This window comes from Zalophus californianus, chromosome 7 (genome assembly GCF_009762305.2).
Source record: "Zalophus californianus isolate mZalCal1 chromosome 7, mZalCal1.pri.v2, whole genome shotgun sequence".
Classification (NCBI taxonomy): Eukaryota; Metazoa; Chordata; class Mammalia; order Carnivora; family Otariidae; genus Zalophus; species Zalophus californianus.
Genome location: NC_045601.1, coordinates 107,455,120 through 107,473,574, shown reverse-complemented (window position 1 = coordinate 107,473,574; position 18,455 = coordinate 107,455,120). Strand labels below are relative to the sequence as shown.

Below are 18,455 nucleotides of genomic sequence, written 5' to 3'. Positions count from 1 at the left end.
ACACACCTCGGTTCAACCCCCAGCTGGGTCATCCCCTGCTGTGTGATCTTGGAGAAGCCACGTAAGCTCTTTGACCTTCGGTATCCTCATCTCTAAGATGAGGGTGATCCCACCTACTTCTCAGATGGGATACGATGACCTGCGGTACACGGTGGTATTTACACTTAAACATGGTTCCTGCTGCCCCTTGAGTTGGGCCGGGTGGGGTTGGAGCCCCACGGTCACATCTACTGTCTTCCCCAGTCAAACTTTGCCATGGGCAGGCTGCCCTCCACCTACAGAAAGTGCTACATGTTGGACTTCGGGCTGGCCCGGCAGTACACCAACACCACGGGGGACGTTCGGCCCGTGAGTACCGCCGCTCGCGGGGATCCCTGGCCCCCCTGCCTGGCTCCCCGACCTGGGGACCCTTCATCAGTTTGTCCTGCAGCTGCCTAAGCAGGCCCGGCGTGGGTTCAGTATAAGCAGCACCCAGCTCAGTCTACACTTGGCCCGTCCCCCCAGCTCCTGGGGCTCTTGGTGGATGCCATAGCCTCACCATGTGATCCACACCCTGTGATCTGGCTGCCCTGATTAGTCCTTGAACTTCAGAAGGTGCAGGGGTCAGAGATGGACACAGGGGCAGTGAGCAGGGTCAGGAGGCAGGGGCAGGACTGGGATTGGTGTGTCAGACTTGGGGGAGGGGGAGGGAGTCAGGGTTAAAGTAGGCGGAGTTAGGCTCTGGAAGCAGGGTGGAGATGTGGCCAAAGTCAGGGGCGTTGGGTGAGGACCCTGCTGTGTTCTCCCTTTTGCAGCCCCGGAATGTGGCCGGGTTTCGAGGGACTGTTCGTTATGCCTCAGTCAATGCCCACAAGAACCGGGTGAGTGGCAGAGCCGCGCCTGAGTGTGGGGGGAGGTCAGTAGAGCCAGGGACAGGGGCAGAGTGTGCAGCTAAGGAAGAGGGTAGGGCGGGCAGCTGTCGAGGTGGGGAGAGAAGTATGGGGCAGGAGCTGGGAGCTGCCACGCCAGAGACCATGGTTGGAAGAAGGCTCTGTTGCCATCTCCCCGTGACTTCACCTTCGTCCTTGTTTTGGGGGATTCCCTGCTCTCTGGTCACACCATCAGTCTGTGTGGGGTACAGAAGCATGGACAGAAGTTTTGACACTGGGATTCTATGCGTTTTGGAGGGTCAGGGATAGAGCCATGGTTTCAGGGAGACCTCAGCTCCGCCCACGGGGATTTGGGTGTCAGGCCTCTCTGAGGTATCCCCCTCAGGAAGGGTCAGCCCCCCCCAAGTCCCAGGGAAATACCTGAGAGCTGTGGGTGACTCCCCTCGCCGCCGCCCCCCCCCCCCAGGAGATGGGCCGCCATGATGACCTGTGGTCCCTCTTCTACATGCTGGTGGAGTTTGCAGTGGGCCAGCTGCCCTGGAGGAAGATCAAGGATAAGGTGAGCCCCGTGCAGCTGGGTCTGAGGAGGTGGGGGGGGCGTGGGGGCATGGGGGCCCCATCACCTTGTGCCCTCTTGCCTCCAGGAGCAGGTAGGGATGATCAAGGAGAAGTATGAGCACCGGATGCTGCTGAAGCACATGCCTTCCGAGTTCCACCTCTTCCTGGACCACATCGCCAGCCTTGACTACTTCACCAAGCCTGATTACCAGGTGGGAGCCTGCCACCTGGCCCCCGCACCCCTGGACATCTCTGTGGGGGTGGCCATCCCCAGCAGCACCCACACTGCTGAGCCCCCGTGCCGGCTGAGCCCTGTGCGTCTCCCCCGGTCTTCCAACTGCATGACGCTGTTCTGTGCTCTTGTAAACGGTACTCATGGCTAAGAGTTACCAACAGCTTACCCTCTTCTCGGTGCTTTTCATGCATTAACTCATTTAAAATTCAAAACAAGCCTTTGGTGAGAACGTGTGTTCCTTATGTGATTATTCTAACACTTAACAATTAATGAAGCCAAGTGCTTTCAAGTACTTTACACCAGAACTCTGCATTGTCCCCATTTCACAGATGAGGAAACTAAGGCCTGATAGCATGGCTGGGAGCAGGGCTGCGCTCAGGCACATCTTCTGACTCCCAAGTCCAGTGCTTTTTCCCAAGGTGCCACCATCACACACCTAGGGGACACACTTAGACCCTGACAGGTTGGGGGGGGCAGGATACATCAGCAGTGTTCTGCCCAGGACCCACTCTGTGTCAGGCACAAGTCTACACGCCCCAGGGAGCACAGCGACAGGCACGCAGGGGGCCTCCGTGAAGTGGGTCCTGCCAACAGAGAGACCCTGCCCTGCATTCTGGAGAGAGCTAAGTCAGAAATGGAATGGTCTGGGGGCCTCCGATGGTCTACAGGTGCCCACCGTGTCCTGAGCCTAGAGCCCTGGTGGTTGGCAGAGGTGCCTCCCTTGGGCAGTAGAAGGCCCTGCCCACCAGTTCTCCTCCCAGGGTTCCCCAGGCCAGACAGCTGCAAGCAAGCGAGCACACAGTGTGCTGCCTGCTAGGAACGGAGAGCGGCAGATCGGGGAGCGCGTGGGTGGGGGAATCCGGGAAGGCTTCACAGAGGAGAGGACTGCTGGGTTAGGCTGTGGCGCTGGAGGCAGCAGCCCGTGTGGAGCATGACCCCAGGTGGTGGCTTTGGGAAACTACCGGAGCTCCCGGGCTGCTGAGGCTCCCCGAGATGGTGGGGATGGCAGAGCAGGCTGGGGGTAAGCAGGGGACAGATCTCAGAGGGCTGGTGCCCAGCCGTTGGGGCTCAAACCAAGACGGTAATTTGCATGCTGATTAACATATCATGTGCATGTTTTCATTTAAAATCAATGTGCCCTTCTCCTTCCAGTGCCCCCTCTCGGCCCATTCTTGTCCTGGAAGGTCCCTCTCTTCCCCCTGCAACCCTGGCAACTGCCCCCTCCTCCTGGCTAGCCCCAGGGTCACCTCTATGTCCTCCCGCCACCCCACTCCTGCAGTTGATCATGTCGGTGTTTGAGAACAGCATGAAGGAGCGGGGCATCGCTGAGAATGAGGCCTTTGACTGGGAGAAGGCGGGCACCGATGCCCTCCTGTCCACGAGCACCTCCACTCCACCCCAGCAGAATACCCGGCAGACGGCAGCCATGTTTGGGTGAGTCTCAGGAGGGACGCTGGGCCAGGGGGCCGGGTGACCCATGACTGCCACCCAGAAAGCCCTCTCCTCCTCTTCCTACCTGGACACACCTGGCTGTCTTTCCTATTCTTGGTGCTCAACAGTGGGGTTCTCGAACACCAGGCAGTTCTGCCACATCTCCACCTTCAACGTGGGGATAGAGTGGGTGTCCTCATTTGGAATTTTTGACCTTACTGGGGAGTGGGGAACCCTGAGTGAAACTACCTGAGCCCCATAGTTTGTTGCTGTTGCTCACGCACATTCCTTTAGCGAACATGTCTTGAGCCTGTGTCCAGGGCCTTTGGGGCTCGGAGAAAAAACTTGCAGCCCCTGCCCTCAGAGTGCTCTCAGGTCTGGGGTATTTGTCACGGACACGTCCATGATATCAGAACCAGGTGACCAGCACAAAGACAGAGGCACCCAGGGAGGGGCCAGAGTGAGGAGGGGCACCTCACCCTGCCCCGGGGAGGAGCCAGGGAGAGACATGGGCAGGGGCTCCAGGAAAGAGATTCCGCAGGGCCTGATGGCACACCGTGGTGCCCCCGTTCGGCAAAGATACCACTCAAGGAGCTCCCAAGTGATTCTTCTCTTTAGACCCATTCGTAGTCTAAAGGAGGCCAGTCAGCAAACTGCAATGGAAATCTGGCAGGGCCAGGAAGGTAATGGGTCTCCTAAATTGATAGGGTGACGTGGCGCCCATGCTGGGCAGCCACATCTCCTTGCTGCCCTGTGCCGGCCTGAGGACGGCCTGCTTGCCGGCTTGGTAAGCCGGGGGTGGTGATGGGCCCACGGATGCCCCCACCCCTGCCGAGGCCTCCCCTGTGCCCGCTCCCCGGGGGTGGCAGTGATCTGCGGGGCCTGTGCTGGGAGGAGAGAGCACCCCTGCCAGCCTTGCCCATGGCCCCTCCCGGCCTCTCCAGGGTGGTCAACGTGACGCCGGTGCCCGGGGACCTGCTCCGGGAGAACACCGAGGACGTGCTGCAGGGCGAGCACCTGAGTGACCAGGAGAATGCACCCCCAATCTTGCCTGGGCGGCCCCCTGAGGGGCTGGGTCCCAGTCCCCACCTGGCCCCCCACCCTGGGGGTCCTGAGGCTGAAGTCTGGGAGGAGACGGATGTCAACCGGAACAAACTCCGGATCAACATCGGCAAAGTAACTGCAGCCAGAGAGAAGGACGTGGGTGGCCTTCCCCCGCTCCCACCCTGGTTCCCAGCCCACGGCCCCCTTCCCCCTCCTCCTGTGTGCCCTCTCCCCAGCCATACGCCCGCTGGCCCTGCCTCTGAGGCCTCGCCCCATGTCAGGATCGCCAGTGCCGACCTCCCTCTATCTCCTTCACCCTGGGAAAAGCACTTGACCCACAGCCACCCTGTCGGCCCCTGTTCATGGGACTCCCCTCTCCTGCAGACCCCTTGTGTGGTGGAAGAGGAGCAGAACCGAGGTGTGGGGGTCCCTAGCTCCCCTGTGCGTGCCCCTCCAGACTCACCGACAACCCCAGTGCGTTCTCTTCGCTACCGGAGGGTCAACAGCCCTGAGTCTGAGAGGCTTTCCACAGTGGATGGACGGGTGGAACTGCACGAGAGGAGGTAGGTCTGGGGCCGGGGGGCGGCCAAGGACCCCCTGGTCCCTTCAGCCTTCACGCGGCTGCTCTGCAGGAGAGATCAGATGCAAGGTGGAGGTGGGCGGGGCCCCTGGGAGTGTTGAGGGGCTACCCTTGGGCCTGGGGTCGGACTTGGTTAGTCAGTGACAAGGCCTGGAGAGGGGTGGGGGGTACAGGGGTCCTAGCTCATGCCACGAAGGGATGTGGGGTGGAGGCGGGCTGTAGGAAGGGTAGGCTGGGTCCCCAGGCCCAGGAGGAGGTGAGGGGTGAGCCGGTAGGTGGGTGTGCTTCCAGAACCTCTCCCTAGAGACTAATTACAGATGCCTCAGAGCAGCTGACTAGGCTCCCTTCAGCTTTGGGGGAGGGGCCTGGGAGGAGAGCCCAGGGATCGCTCCGCAACAAAAGGGGGTGGATCAAGTTTTGAGGGTCAGGGGCTCAGGGATCTGAATATCATGGGGGAGGACCTGATTGGTGGGACGGAGAGTTTAGAGCCAAAATGAGCCTTCAGGATGGGGGGATGTGAGGGTGGCCCACGGCCATCAGGGACCAGAGTCAGAACCCCCCACCTGAGGCCTCTGAGAGACGTCCCCACCCTCACATGGCTCTGGGTGGGGCTTCACCACACAGCAGGGCTGCGGTCTTCTCTGCACCAAGAAAGGGGCCTTTTCTCAAGGCCCAGCTCAGGAGGATGGGGTGCTTTTTCCCAACCACGCAGTGTGCCTCCTCATCCCCACCCTACCCACGGCCCCTCTTCTGGATTCTGCTCCAAACTGCACCCTGCCTCTGGGATGGGACGCAGTGTTTTTGGAATGTGGCAGTGCTCAAGACAGGAGAGGCCTATGCCAGTCCCCGAGGCAACCCCAGGACAGAGGGACATGGGCCCTGGGCACAGTGCCCAGGTTGCCGACAGCCCTCACACTCACACGCACACAGGTCGGCCTCCCTGGAACTGAAGACCACGTTTGCATCCACAGTAGCCCAGAGGGTTGAGGAAAGGAGAGCCGAGGAACGGTAGTGTGGAAGGGGTATCAGTAGCCAAGAGAGGTGGGAATGCCCCGAACAGACAGTCCTGAAGAATAGATGGGCTTGACTCGGAGTGAGCCCTTCTTTTGGGGCTAATGGGAAGAGGAGAGATTTTCTGGAAGGGAAGGTTCAGGATCTTGTAGGGCAGGGCAGAGGGTTTGGGTGGGTTCTGGGGCTCTTGGGAGCAGGAAAAAGTATGAAGCAGATGGGATTGGATTGCCCACCTTCCTCCCCTTCCTTCACCCCCTTTCCCGACCTTCAGCCCCTCTCCTCCTTTGGCGCCCTCTCTCTTTTCCATCCACCAAAACAAACCATGCGCTCAGGAAAGGAAGCCACAACAGCCATTTACATGGGCGACCCTGGATAGCCTCCCTCAGGGATGTACGTATTTTAAGCCTTATTAAGTCAGTAAAAATCTTGTGGAGAGGGAGGAGGTAAGTCCCACAGACCAGGGCGGGAGGATGTTGAGAAAGCCCCACAGTGGCTCTGAGCTGCACCCCTTTCTCACAGGCTCGAGGCCTGGGGAGAATAAAAGTCAGCCCCCTGCCCACAGCCCGAGCGTGAGGGTGTGCACAACCCGAGGGAGCTAAGCCTCCATGGTTCCCAGTGGGGGGCGCCCTTCCTACAACCAGCAAAACCTTCACCTCTGGGCTGGTACCCAGCCCCCTCCCAGGTTGAGAGCCTCTGGAAGTAATGTGAGGTTCACCACACAGCGGAAGGTAACAGTGGAAGAGATGTTCCAAGGTAGGATCACTGGCCCAGCGTGAAAAGTCAGATGGGGCCCAGTCCCTGCCTGGCAGGGCTGGGAAGGCAAACTAGCAGCCCCACCCCCCAGCAGGATGGAAAGGCTCCTCGCAGGTGGTGACTTCCATGCCAGGTGGGACAGCAAAGGGTGTGCGTACAGTGACAGGTGAAATGGCACCAAAGTACGAACACATGGGCAGTTTGGGGAAAAGCTAGTGAATCGGAGATGGGTCTGGCTAGGAGAATGGTGAACCTGGGCCTTGGTCTGGCCACTTGAGTGCCAAACTAAGTGCCAAACTAAGGAATATGGACTTTGTCCTCAAGGCTGGGAGCCAGTGGAGTTTGTGGCAGGCCTGGAGGGTGGTGGTAAAAGAAGCTAGAAAAACCATCTGCGCACTCGAGGCCCAGGTGGGTGCGTTTGCCCTGACGGCAGCAGGAGTGAGCCTCTGATAGGGTGTGAGCACCAGACCGGGAGCATAGAGTTGGCTTTTGGGAGATTAGGTTTCCCTGGTGGTCCAGAAGATCACTCCTTGGGCACAGAAACCAGGTTTTATTTTCTGCCTGTTTGTATTCCGGGAACACAGTAAGCATCCAAATCCGTGTGTTGAGTGAATGAACGGATGGATGGATGGATGGATGGTTGGATGGATGGATGGATGGGATTTCCACGGGGAGTGAGGTGGGGGGAGGGGGTGGTAAGCCAGGAGGTGACCAGGCCTCGCCCTGGGTGGCAAAGATGCTCTGGTCAGCGGGTTCCAGGCGGCATGTCCCACCTGGCCACCGGCTTGAGTCCCTTGGAGATTTGGAGAGGCCGGGCACTGAGCCTCACTCCGGGTGGCTTTGCAGGTCACGAATGGATCTGCCCGGCTCCCCCTCGCGCCAGGCCTGCTCCTCGCAGCCGGCCCAGATGCTGTCAGTGGACACGGGCCACCCCGACCGGCAGGCCAGCGGCCGCATGGACGTGTCGGCCTCCGTGGAACAGGAGGCCCTCAGCAACGCCTTCCGCTCCGTGCCGCTGGCTGAGGAGGAGGACTTTGACAGCAAGGAGTGGGTCATCATTGACAAGGAGACAGAGCTCAAGGACTTCCCCCCGGGGGCCGAGCCCAGCACGTCGGGCACCACGGACGAGGAGCCTGAGGAGCTGCGGCCACTGCCTGAGGAGGGCGAGGAGCGGCGGCGGCCGGGGGCGGAGCCTAGCGTCAGGCCCCGGGGCCGGGGCATGCAGACACTGGCCGAGGAGGACCCTCGGCAAACTCCATTCCAGCCCCTCCCACCCCCGCTGAGCCAGGCCGAAGGCCGGTCAGAGACGTCGCAGCCCCCCACGCCCGGCAGCCCTTCCCACTCGCCCCTGCACTCGGGACCCCGCCCTCGACGGAGAGAGTCGGATCCCACAGGCCCGCAGAGACAGGTAAGGCTGGGCTTGCACCCCACCCCCCACCCGTGGATGCCCATCGTTTTTGCCTGGAGTGCCCCCCGTGGGCTCCCCGCGGGCTCCATGGGGGCTGCTGACTAGCGCCCAACAGTTGCACGCTGAGATGAAGGTAGACAGGTTTAAAGGTCCAAAACCATGCTTCCGGGGGCAGTCAGAGCTTCCCAGAGGAAGCGCCCTCCAAGTTCTCAGTTGAGTCTTGCACGATGAGCAGCGTCAGCCAGGTGACAAAGCAGGAGAAAGGCCTCCGGGGCCAAGGGGACCGTGTGTGCAAAGGCCCGGGGCTAACAGTGAGAAAGCGCTGCCCTGATGGCATGTTGCAGAGCAGATGAGGCTGCGAGGCAGGTCCCCGGCCCTGTCCCGGAGGGCCTTGGGGAGAAGCTAATGGGTTAGGGTTTGATTCTGAAGGCTCGGTGAGCCACCCAAGGCTTTTAAACAGGGGTGTGCCATGATCCCATCGGTGCTCTTGAATGATCCCTCTGGCTACTGGGTGAAAATGGAAGAAAGGGCCCAGAACTATAAGCAGGAAGTCCCCATGGCAGGCGCCAGCAGGAGAGCACCCTGGTGGCTTGGACCAGGGCGGGGGCTCTGGATGTGGGGCAGGGTGGGCGGAACCAAGAGGTGTGGGGGAGAGGACTGAGGGGCTGTGAGCAGGAGGTTCTCGGCCGATGCTGAGAGTTCTGCGTGGACAGCGGTGACATCGCTGAGTGGTTTTGAAGGGAGCATGGCCCCTTAGAAGGGCCGGGGAGAGCCAAGGAGGTGACGCTGGAGGGCTCTGGGGCTGTGCCGCGTTCCACTCAGTCACCCCACGTCAGGGGCATGTGCCAGGTGGCTCTGGTTCAGGGCCAGGGTCAGATCAATCTGCTGCATGCGCAGATTGGGAGGCCCGGCCTGGGAGCACGCGGGTGCCTTGGAGAAGGGCAGCCCCAGGCGGGGCTGTTTAGGCTCCATCCCCTTGTCTAGAAAAGAGGGGCCTCTGAGCTGTGATCCTCAGGGGTGTGCATCCTAGCCGTGCCACGGTCTCTGGAAAACTGGGGACTCGGAAAGTGGGAACTCTGGAATTACGGCACCCAGAGAGGTCCTAGCCAACCTGAGTTGGAGGTTCAGCCAGGGCAGGGTTGGGCCGGCATAACTGGATTGGGGTCCTTGTTCCCAGCAGGGCCAGCACCGGAGAGAAAGCAAGATCTGTTTCGCTCCTCTCTCATGTTTTCCTGCATTCATTCATCTGTTCCGTACCTAGTCTTTCCACACTTGCTGAGCGTCTAGCCTATGCCGGATACCAGAGGCATCAGAGGTCATATGCACCCACAGCAAGTGCAGAGTCTAGGAGGGGAGACTGACAGAGGTGGTGTAGGGTAGAGAGACAGCCCAGAATCCAAGTCAGGCGGCCGAGGCTCCGGACCTGGGCCATCTGCTGGTCCCCTGCTGATGACTGCAGGCCAGTTGGGTCTCAGAAACGGAGCTGAGCTATCTGGGAGGTTTTCCTCACCTTCAGATTCCTCCCGGGTCCTGGGAAGCGTCCTTACAGGGGGGACTTGCAGCCAAGGGGGGAAGGAGAGAGAGTCAGAGAAGTGGGCACGGGCCTCTTGTACAGTCTCAGTCTTGGGCTCAGGTCCTGCTCGTGCTGTGGGCAGGCGGTGAGTTGCCTGTGTCTGGAGGGCGTGTTTGGTGTTGGTGGGCCTTGGTTTCCCCAGAGCACATAGCAGCGAAGTTGGTTAGCCTTCTTCAGCTGTGTGCGTGTGTTTCTGTGTCCGCGTAGCTCAGGAGGGCACACGGGTGTGGGTGTGTGCACACAGTGGTGTGTCTACGCAGCGTGCAGACCCTCTGTGGGAGCGCAGAGAACCCTGGAGGCGGGGATGGGGATGACAAAGCTGGAGGGCTGAGAAGGATCAGAGCCGTAATTCCAGGGATAGCAACCAGAGCTGCACTCTCTCAGCACCTCCACACGTCACGTGTGTCTTCCTTACAACAGTAACGTGAATAAGGCAACCACCCCCCCTTAAAAGGTAAGGAAACCGAGGCTGGGAGGAGCTAAGCCTTTAGCCCAGGGTCGCCAGTGGGCCAGAGGTAGAGCTGGGTGAGCGCTGCCTGAGGCCTGTGTGTTTAGGAGAGGAGCAAACACAGGCCAGAGGGAGCCCCAGTGCGTGGGGGGGTTGCATGCGCACGTGTGTGCGCCCCTGGCTGGGCCATGTCAGCAGGTGTGCCTTGGGCACAGCAGTGTGCACGGCGGCCTGTATGTGTGTATGTGAGTGTGAGCACACGGGGAGTGACAATATCGAGCATTTCGGTACAGCACAGTACAGATGAAGCAGCGACCTTCCTTGTCAAGGGCAGAGGAAGATGGAGAAAGGGACTGGCGCATTTGTTCCTTCTTTCTTTGGTCTGGAGGGAGTGCTGATCTCAGCTGATGTGGGGGCTCCCAAACCTGGCCACTGCCTGGCCTCACCGTTTTCGGACTCCCCACCCTGCCACCTTTCTACAGGGAATCCCCTCCTAGATCTCGCTTGCTCTGCTCAGCGTCTGATGTGTGAACTTCCTCATAACCGTGATCCTTAAAGATATGAGCCCTTGAAACGCTGTCATCTGCCCCCCACCCCCATGGGGAGCAGGAACAAGGATAATGTGGAACAAGGCACAATTTTAGAGCATCTATTGTTCTTTGGTGTGAATGCCATGATACTTTAAACTTTTTCTTTACACATACCTCACTTTCTTCCCCAAGGAACTGAAGGTGCAAATTAGAAGTGGCTGGAGAGCTAAGGCAGAGGGGAAGGCAGCAGACAGAAGGTGTGATTTAGGGGAAGGATGTTTGCCGTCCTTTGCCGGTTGTCTCTGGCTGATAACACAGCAGGTCAGCATTCTCTGAGTACGTGGACATTTGCTTGGCAGCCACTAGAACGTTTCTCTGCCACGTGTCGGGCAGTGTGCTGGGGGCAGGGGGACAAAGATGAACAAGGCTTCGCAGTCCTGCCCTTTCGGAGCTCATAGAGGTGGGGTGGGGTTGCCAAGGTGTGGACATGGATGTTTATCGTCAAGGGCCGTAAGGTAGATCTTTGCTAGAAATAGGGAGCCTGCCTGGGAAGCTGGGTGGTCTCGCAAAGGTGGTAGTTCAGCTGGGCGTGGGAGGCAAGTGAAGGGGCAGGAGCATGCTGGGATTAAGTCCCCCCGGAAGCTGACCAAACTCTGGCTGGGGTGTTAAAACTCAAGCCACGCACATGTGCTGTGGGAGGAGCTGTGGGCGGCTGTTGGTACGCCTGTTTCTTGGACAGAGGGTCTCAGACCCCTGTTCCTCAGTGCAGCTGGGACTACCTCGGAAGGATTCTAGACCTGGCCAAAGAGAAGGGGAAGGGAAAGCAGGGTGGGGGCAAAGACAATCCTATAGAATCTTCTCTCTCCTCCCCTCTTTGCTGGAGGTTCCACGTTGGCTCCCTCTGCCCCCATTTGACATCTACAAGGGGACACTGGAGCTGAGTGTCCTGGGCCCCCTCCTCTTCAGCTCTCTGGCAGCTGGCCCAGCCCATCCTCAGGCCCCACCAAAAGTTATTTAAACTGGCTTCAGGCACAGGAAGAGCTAGGGGTCAGGGTAGGAAAGGTCTGGTGACACCCAGGCCACCATTTCCATCCCCACAGACCTGGAACGCACAGGCCCACTTTCCCTTTTCTCTCTGAGGGTATGAGGGCAGGAGGGCACAGACAGGATTCTTCCTGATGTCTGTGATGCGGCCGAGGCCCTCCCAGCGGCTGCCTTGTGGCTGGGCTGGGAGAGGACAAGGAAAAAGTCACTTTGGAGAAATGGTTTCAGTTTGCCCCTCCCCCCTCCCACTCCTCTATTCGTCCCCTCACTCTCAGGAGTGACTTAAACGATAATCAGACAGCTCACATGACAGAGCATTTACTCCACGGCAGTCCTAAGTGTTGTGCCCATCATAACATCTAATCCTTATAACAACCCTATGAGCTGGGAAACGCTGCTGCCCCCATTTTACAGGTGAGGAAGCTGAGGCATGAGAAGTGACTTGCTTGAGGTCACCCGGGTAGTAAGCGGTGGAGTTGGGACGCAAATATGAGTAGCTGGACTCCAGAGTCCTACCCTTCTGTGCAGCCCTTGCCCCCCACCCCCCCCCCCCGTGATGGGGGCAGAGGGTGTGCAGGGAATGTTCTCCTGCCCCTCCCCCCCCCCCAGGAGTCGGGAGAACAGCTGGGGAGGCAGATGGCAGGTAGCAGTTGCAGAAGGGCCTTCCTGCCGGGGAGGATTCCTCAGCCCAGAGGGAACTCTGAGCTGGGAAGGGCTCAGGCTGGAAGGCTGCCCAGGGGAGGTGAGCGACCAAGGTCTCCGCAAGGAGACCATGGTGTGAGGAGTGCCAGACAGGAGGAGGACTGGGAAGGGAACTGGCGGCCGGAGTCCGGGTTCTGAGGCCGGATGGGGCGGCGTGCACCCCTCCACGTGCCCGACCCTAACCCCCCCCCCCCCCCGCCCGGGACGCCAGTGCCGCAGGGGCTGTGAGCGGTGGGTGGCCCCCGACACGGAGCTGTCGAGTCTGTGCCTGACGCCTCTTTTCCCTCCACTCTCTTGGTCTCTTTCAGTTGGAGGAGGACAGACTCTCGGGGCACTCCCTCCCGCGGTACAGCCCTCTGCGACGACTGGCGTCCTCCGTGTTCTCCTCCTCCACGCTGGAGACCGAGCATTACCCTCACCCTGGCGGCGGCGGCTCCTCCGGTTCCCTCATTCAGCGCAGCCGCTCGGCGGAGAGCAGCCCCGTGCGGGCGCCCCACCGGCGCCACGCGCCCCTCGCCGCCGGCAACCACAGACTCGTGCCCTCGGTGCTCCGCATCTCGCGGTCCCAGCTGCAGCAGGTGTGGGCCCGCTTCACCCACAAGACCTAGGCTGGGCTCCCCCCCCTCCTGGAGGGGGCAGGTGGGGGGGGTGGGGAGCAGGCAGAGACCATGTTTCCTTCCCAGGACGCAATAATCACACACTCACACACCCCATCCCACCCCACCATGCAATACAGCCCCTATAACGTTGGCCCAAGGTACTGTAATGCCCACCCCACCCCCACGTCTCCCTTTGCTTGGTGCCAGCCAAATGGTGCAGGGGGGTGGGTGGGGCTGTCAGTGCCGCTTCAGGGACAGGACAGGGACTCCCGGCTGGAGCCACCCATGGGTCCAGAGTCCAGTGGAAAGCAAGGCATCAGGGAGATAAGGCATGCTGGGTCAGAGTCAGTCTGGCATGGAGTTGATTCTGTTTAATCTGTGATTTCTTGGCATGGTGGGGCCTGGTTCACCCCTGAGGATGGGTGGCAGAAGACGGAGACCCTCCTGGGGTATGTCTGTCTATCTGCGTGGGGCGAGGCATGTGCCCCTGTGTACGAGATGTAGGCCTGGTCAGCCGGGTCTGGGGTTTGGTAGGGAGTGCCTCCATACTCAGTGATGTGGGGGGAGGGGAGGGAGCAGTCCTGTGACCCAGTGAGCCTACCGCATGCCACTGTCACAGAGGACAGAGCTCCTGCCTCCCACATCTGACCCAGGAGGCCTGGAGCTCAGTCTACTAGGCTGCCCTTCACCCAAGGCATATATGCCATCACCCGCTGCTGGGTTTGGTGGCCTGGCCCAGCTCCTTAGGAGCTGAGGATGGATGAACGGGTGCCTGGCATTTGCCCCGCAGAGGAAGCTGGAGCCTAGGGGTGAGGGGACCCAGTCTAGAAGCTGTAGCAGAGAGAGTAGGTTATTAAGGATGAGGTAGAACCTGTGAGCTCAGGACAAATCCCAGACAGCAGCAGCCCCACCAGGGCCCCCTTAGAGGGTGACTCCTTCCTGTAGGTGCTCAGCCAAGCCAGTTGGCCCCCAGGGGCCATGGTGAAGACAGAGAACAGGGTAGGCAGATCAGCCAGCGATATAGAGATGGGTGAGGGGTCAGGATGCCAGATCGCAATGTCCTTTCTGCTCATTTCTCAGCCCCCAGCCTGTCACTGCAGGGACCTCCAAGGTTCCCTTTCCTCATTCCTGCCCCTGTCAGCCAGCACCTCTGTTTCCCTGGGCAATGGAGTAGTAGTGAAGAGGGTGCCAGGAAGGGTAGTGCCTCTACAGAAAGGGAAAGAAGGGATGAGGCCTGAAGGCTTGCAAAATATTTATTGCAGTGGGACCGTATCTGCGTATATGCTTGTGTGCATGCATGTACGCTTGTGAGTATGAGTGTGCTTATATATGAGCATTTGTGCATGTGGCAGGGCTGCCATGGATAGATGCTCAGGCTGTGCACTGCACAATTCCGGGGAGGACAATTTACATTGACCCCAGTGTGAATGACACCACTGAATTTGCAGTGTTGCAGTCCTATGTGTGTGGGTGTATGTGAGGGCGTACTTGTGTGTGTCAGGGAGTCAGAAAAATATTTGTGCAGTCCTTGGTAGTTTCCTATGTACCTACTCTCATCTTGGCTCCTCTCTCTACTGCCTTTTCCCTTTGACTCTTCTTCCTTACCAACTCAACTCCCTTCAACTCCCCAGCTTTCTCTGGTTGGAGTAGAGGCCTCAGGGTCCTTGCCTCAGCTTGGGGAGGTCATAAGTGGGTGGGCAGTGCTATTCGGCTGAAATGTCCTCATGGATGGCTGGCACTGTGTATAGCTCACTCACATGAGCTATGCCCACACTCACTACATTCTTTTCTTCAAAATCTGTACTTTTTGGAGGATGTCTGGGCCAAGAGCACCTTCCTCATCTAGGAATGAAAGCCAGATTTGTGCCCTAGTACTTGTGCCCCACCCCCACCTCATCCTAGCTGCTCACTTTTGAGCCTCCCCTAGGTCAAGCCTCTGTTGCCTCCAGTCTGTTCTGGGTGGCTCTGCATCCTGCTCTGGCAGAGGGTAGAGGAGGGGTCAGGGTAGACACTTTGAAAAGAAAGGACAGAAAACACAAAGCACAAAGGTTAGGGGGTGGGAAGAACAGTAGCCCCACTCCCGAGCCTACCGAATTCTGGCACTGCCCCCTTGTCTCCCCCCTCCCCTCTGGCCCTCTTCCCATCCTCCCCAGCGAGTGGCAGGGGATGAAGTGAAGGGGAGTCTGTCCACCAGCAGCTCCAAAAGTCAGCAGCCATGGGGTGGGGGCAGGACCCATGCTATCTGGGGTTAGATGAAACCAAGTACTTGGTTATCCGGCATTCCCTTTCGGAGGGTTCCACTACCTGAGCACGGCTCCCACTCAGTGACCAGAGCCCTGAGGTACTCTAAGATCCCAAAGTGCCTTGTGACTTATCAAAGATGATGGCACTAGCTTCAGCCTTGTTTTAGCATTAAATACTATTTCTATTTCCAAAGCCTTTGGAGGTGGGGAATCCTGTTAAGCATTCCAAAACTGGGTGAATTTTCACAGAGATACAGACACAAACACACACACCCCAAAACTGATACCTGTGGGAGAGGGTGTGTCCTTTAAATTAAGATCATGATTCAGATATTTTGTCCTTTGAGGGACATCCTTTTGCATACCCTCTGTGGTGGCGGGAGAGCATCTTATAAGCCATAAAGCTCTGAGCCAACAGGAGGGGATCTTGGTAACATGATTATCTTTTGAGGGTGGCCCCGATTTCTGGAAATAGCGAAGGCCATTTGAAGCCATGTGTGTTGGGTCAAGTTCACGTGCAGCTCGGCAGAGCTGTGCATGGTTTGGAGTAAGTTCCTTGTCTCTAGGTCCCAGGTTGGGTAAGGAAGTTGTGAGTCTGCAGTGTTGTCAGGCTCTTTCCCCGAAGGGTTTCCCAAAGGGGAGGTCAGAATGTTTCAAGAAATGATAGACGCAGCACTCTTTGTTGTACTTTGAAAATGGTGTTTTTGTACTTTATAGTCATGCCCTGCATATAGTGGTGGCTTCCAATTATTAATTTATTATTTTATTAAACGGTCACTGGCACACAGTGCTAATTATGTGCCAGGCAGTGATCTGAGCACTTTACAAAATTAACTCATTTAACCCTCATAATAGCCTATGAGGTCGATTCCAGTATTATCTGCATTTAATGGATTAATCAGAATATTTCATTTACAAAAACATAAAAACACCTGCCAATGCCGAATAACTGAAGTCTTGTTTGATAGGAGTTTTAGAGCCTTTTAGTCTGTGTAGTGATCTATTTCCTGTCCTTTCTGCTTGGCCCCTCCTCACTCTATCCGAAAGGAAGGAGTTGTCTCGGAACCAGACTCTCCTTCCTTCTCCATTTCCACCTCGGTGTGGGATGGTGGGGGGTGGGGGGGTCACTCCAGAGTACCAGGGTTGGTTGAAGTGGCCCACCCTATCTCTCCAGAGACCCCACCCTCTCCATCCCAAGCACCCCAGAACAGCTCTGGAGATTCAGTGGGTGGAGGAAGAGCTACAGTGAGAAGGCAGGTGCTCAGAACCATGAACTCAAGGTATTGGTGGTGGGGGGTGGGGTGGTCCTGGGCTTCGCGCTCACAGATAGGGCAGGTACTGGCATGGGTGAGCACTGGCCATGGGGACTTGAGCCCAGTGTCACCAACTCACACCACAGCAGGGACCAAGCCATGTTAAAGAGTGGCCTGGTTTGGGGACTGTGGTCAATGGGAGACGCACTCCCCCCATCCTCAGCTCAGCCAACTGTGGCCACTATCTTCCAATTTTTATGTGAAATCTCACAATTTTTAATTATTGGCATCAAATTTTAAAAAACAACTTTTTAAAGAAATATCACTCTGAGCCAAACAAAACTGGCTTAAGAGTAGAGACTCTGAACTCAGTTTGCAACCTCTGTGAGCCTAAGGAATCCCCACCCCCTTCTCCCATCCAAGGCTGCAGCACTTCAAGGGGGATGGTGTTCTTCCTGGGAACTCAAATCAGGTGGGCTTCTTAGAGGCAGCAGCTCACGGCCAGTGGGGATGTGTGGTGTGTGCTTTGTGTACGTGTCGGTGACCTCATGGTTTGTGTTCCTGAATGTGTGTGCGGGCCGGTGGACTTGTTTGTGGTGAGTGGGGTCCTCCTGGCAGGACCGGTATTTTCTCTGACAGCACAGGACCCTGGGTCTGTAAAAAATGCTCTAGTGAATTCTCAGTAATCAATAGACACCCCCACGCACTCAAGGCAGCTTGGGTCACAGCAATAACCACTCAACACTCATCCCAACCACTAGCATCCTGAACCCATCAATCTCCCTCTGCGTTTCCAGTTTTGGGGAAAATGGGCACAGCCTTGCCCAGCACGTGGGGGAATGATGGCACCTTTGAGCCATGTTGGTACATTAACCCTTGCTTCCCCAGCCAAGAGGGGTGGGCCAGACCCCTTCAATCCCAGGAAAAGGTAGGGTTCCTCCTCTCTGTAGAGGGTCCCAGGACCCTCCTTTTCTCTCCTCTGCCCTGCCTAGGTCCCTTTTTCTGGGGAGGGGTGGTGCTGTCTGTCCAGGCAGTGGTGGGGGGAGCTTGGGCCACTGGACGCCAGAGAAGCTGTGGCAAATGTGTCTATATTGAGTGGCCAGGGGAGACCATGCTGAAGAGTGTGTAGGGACCCCTGGCGGTGGGAGGATGGAATATCCTCTGCTGTCTTTGGGTTGCTTTGGTACCTGAGGATGGAAGCATATAGACCCCTAAGGAGGGCCTGAACATCACCCCACCCTACCCCAAACTCCACTGAGATTCCAACCCAAAGGGCAGGAATCAGCCCACCCCATAGGCAGTCCTTGGTAACAAGGAGTGTGGCAAATCACTCTCCTTAAGTTGGGGGGCATGTCCCCAAAGTTTGCATTATTCCCATTAGGGAGAGAAGTGTCCCCTGGGACTAGTGGGTCAGCCTCTGAAATTTTTAAAGCATCCTTCTCCCTAAGGGAGAGGCTCCCAGCCTGAGGACCACATTCCTCAAATATCCCCAGCGGTTCTCCATACCACCCAGTCGGCTTCCCAGCTCAGGGTGCCCCGGAGCCGGAATGGGCCCCTTCCCCAAGTAAAGAGTTGAGAAGCAGTGGGGGAGGAGGGGCAACGAAGCCCAAAGGCCTATGGGAACCTTCCTGGACCTCTCCTAGTGCTTGGCTCCGCCGTCAGTCCCACCACTTACCCTCCCTTCTACTTGCACAGGCTTTGCGGGTGCGGGGGAGGGGTTCACCTTGCCACGACTAATTGGCCCTCACGCACACGCACACACACAGTCCATAGCTGCGCGCACGTTTCATCCACTCTCCGGACAGCAAACTAGCAGCCCCCCAGCTGGGAGAGCACAAAGATCGCGTTTCCGGGCACCTCTCGCAGGTTTCTAACTCTCCTGTAACAGGACCCCAACCACCATTTCCACTCCGTTCCCGCCCCCGGGACCCGCCCCCACACGCCTGCCCCCGCGGCCCGCGCGCCACGAATGTACGGTCCGTCCTTTTAACTCGCTGCTACGCGCGCGACCAGGGTACCGGCCGGCCTCCGAGCCCCGCCCCCCGCCCCGCCTCCGCGCGCGCCCCCGCCGAGCTGCCTGCTGCTAAAGTGTTCCCCTCCCACCCCGCTCCTGGGTTAGCCCCCCTGCCGCCCCGCCCTCGCGCCAACTTTGTGTTTGCTTTCCCCTCCTCGGG

The 18,455-nt window shown here is 58.3% G+C and overlaps 1 protein-coding gene across 2 annotated transcripts in view; it reads left to right on the top strand.

Annotated features, from left to right (window-relative positions):
- TTBK1 (tau tubulin kinase 1) overlaps positions 1-18,455 on the top strand; it is a 40,262-nt gene that overhangs the window by 9,510 nt on the left and 12,297 nt on the right. For both annotated transcript variants that reach the window (XR_003521577.2, XM_027603034.2), the window contains exons 6-13: positions 244-348; positions 795-860; positions 1,336-1,428; positions 1,514-1,639; positions 2,942-3,096; positions 4,038-4,269; positions 4,522-4,700; positions 7,328-7,889. Coding sequence is in view for 1 of the 2 variants with exons in the window: in XM_027603034.2 (XP_027458835.1) it covers positions 244-348; positions 795-860; positions 1,336-1,428; positions 1,514-1,639; positions 2,942-3,096; positions 4,038-4,269; positions 4,522-4,700; positions 7,328-7,889 (1,518 nt within the window). In the remaining variant the exon portion in view is untranslated. The remainder of the gene's footprint in view (positions 1-243; positions 349-794; positions 861-1,335; positions 1,429-1,513; positions 1,640-2,941; positions 3,097-4,037; positions 4,270-4,521; positions 4,701-7,327; positions 7,890-18,455) is intronic.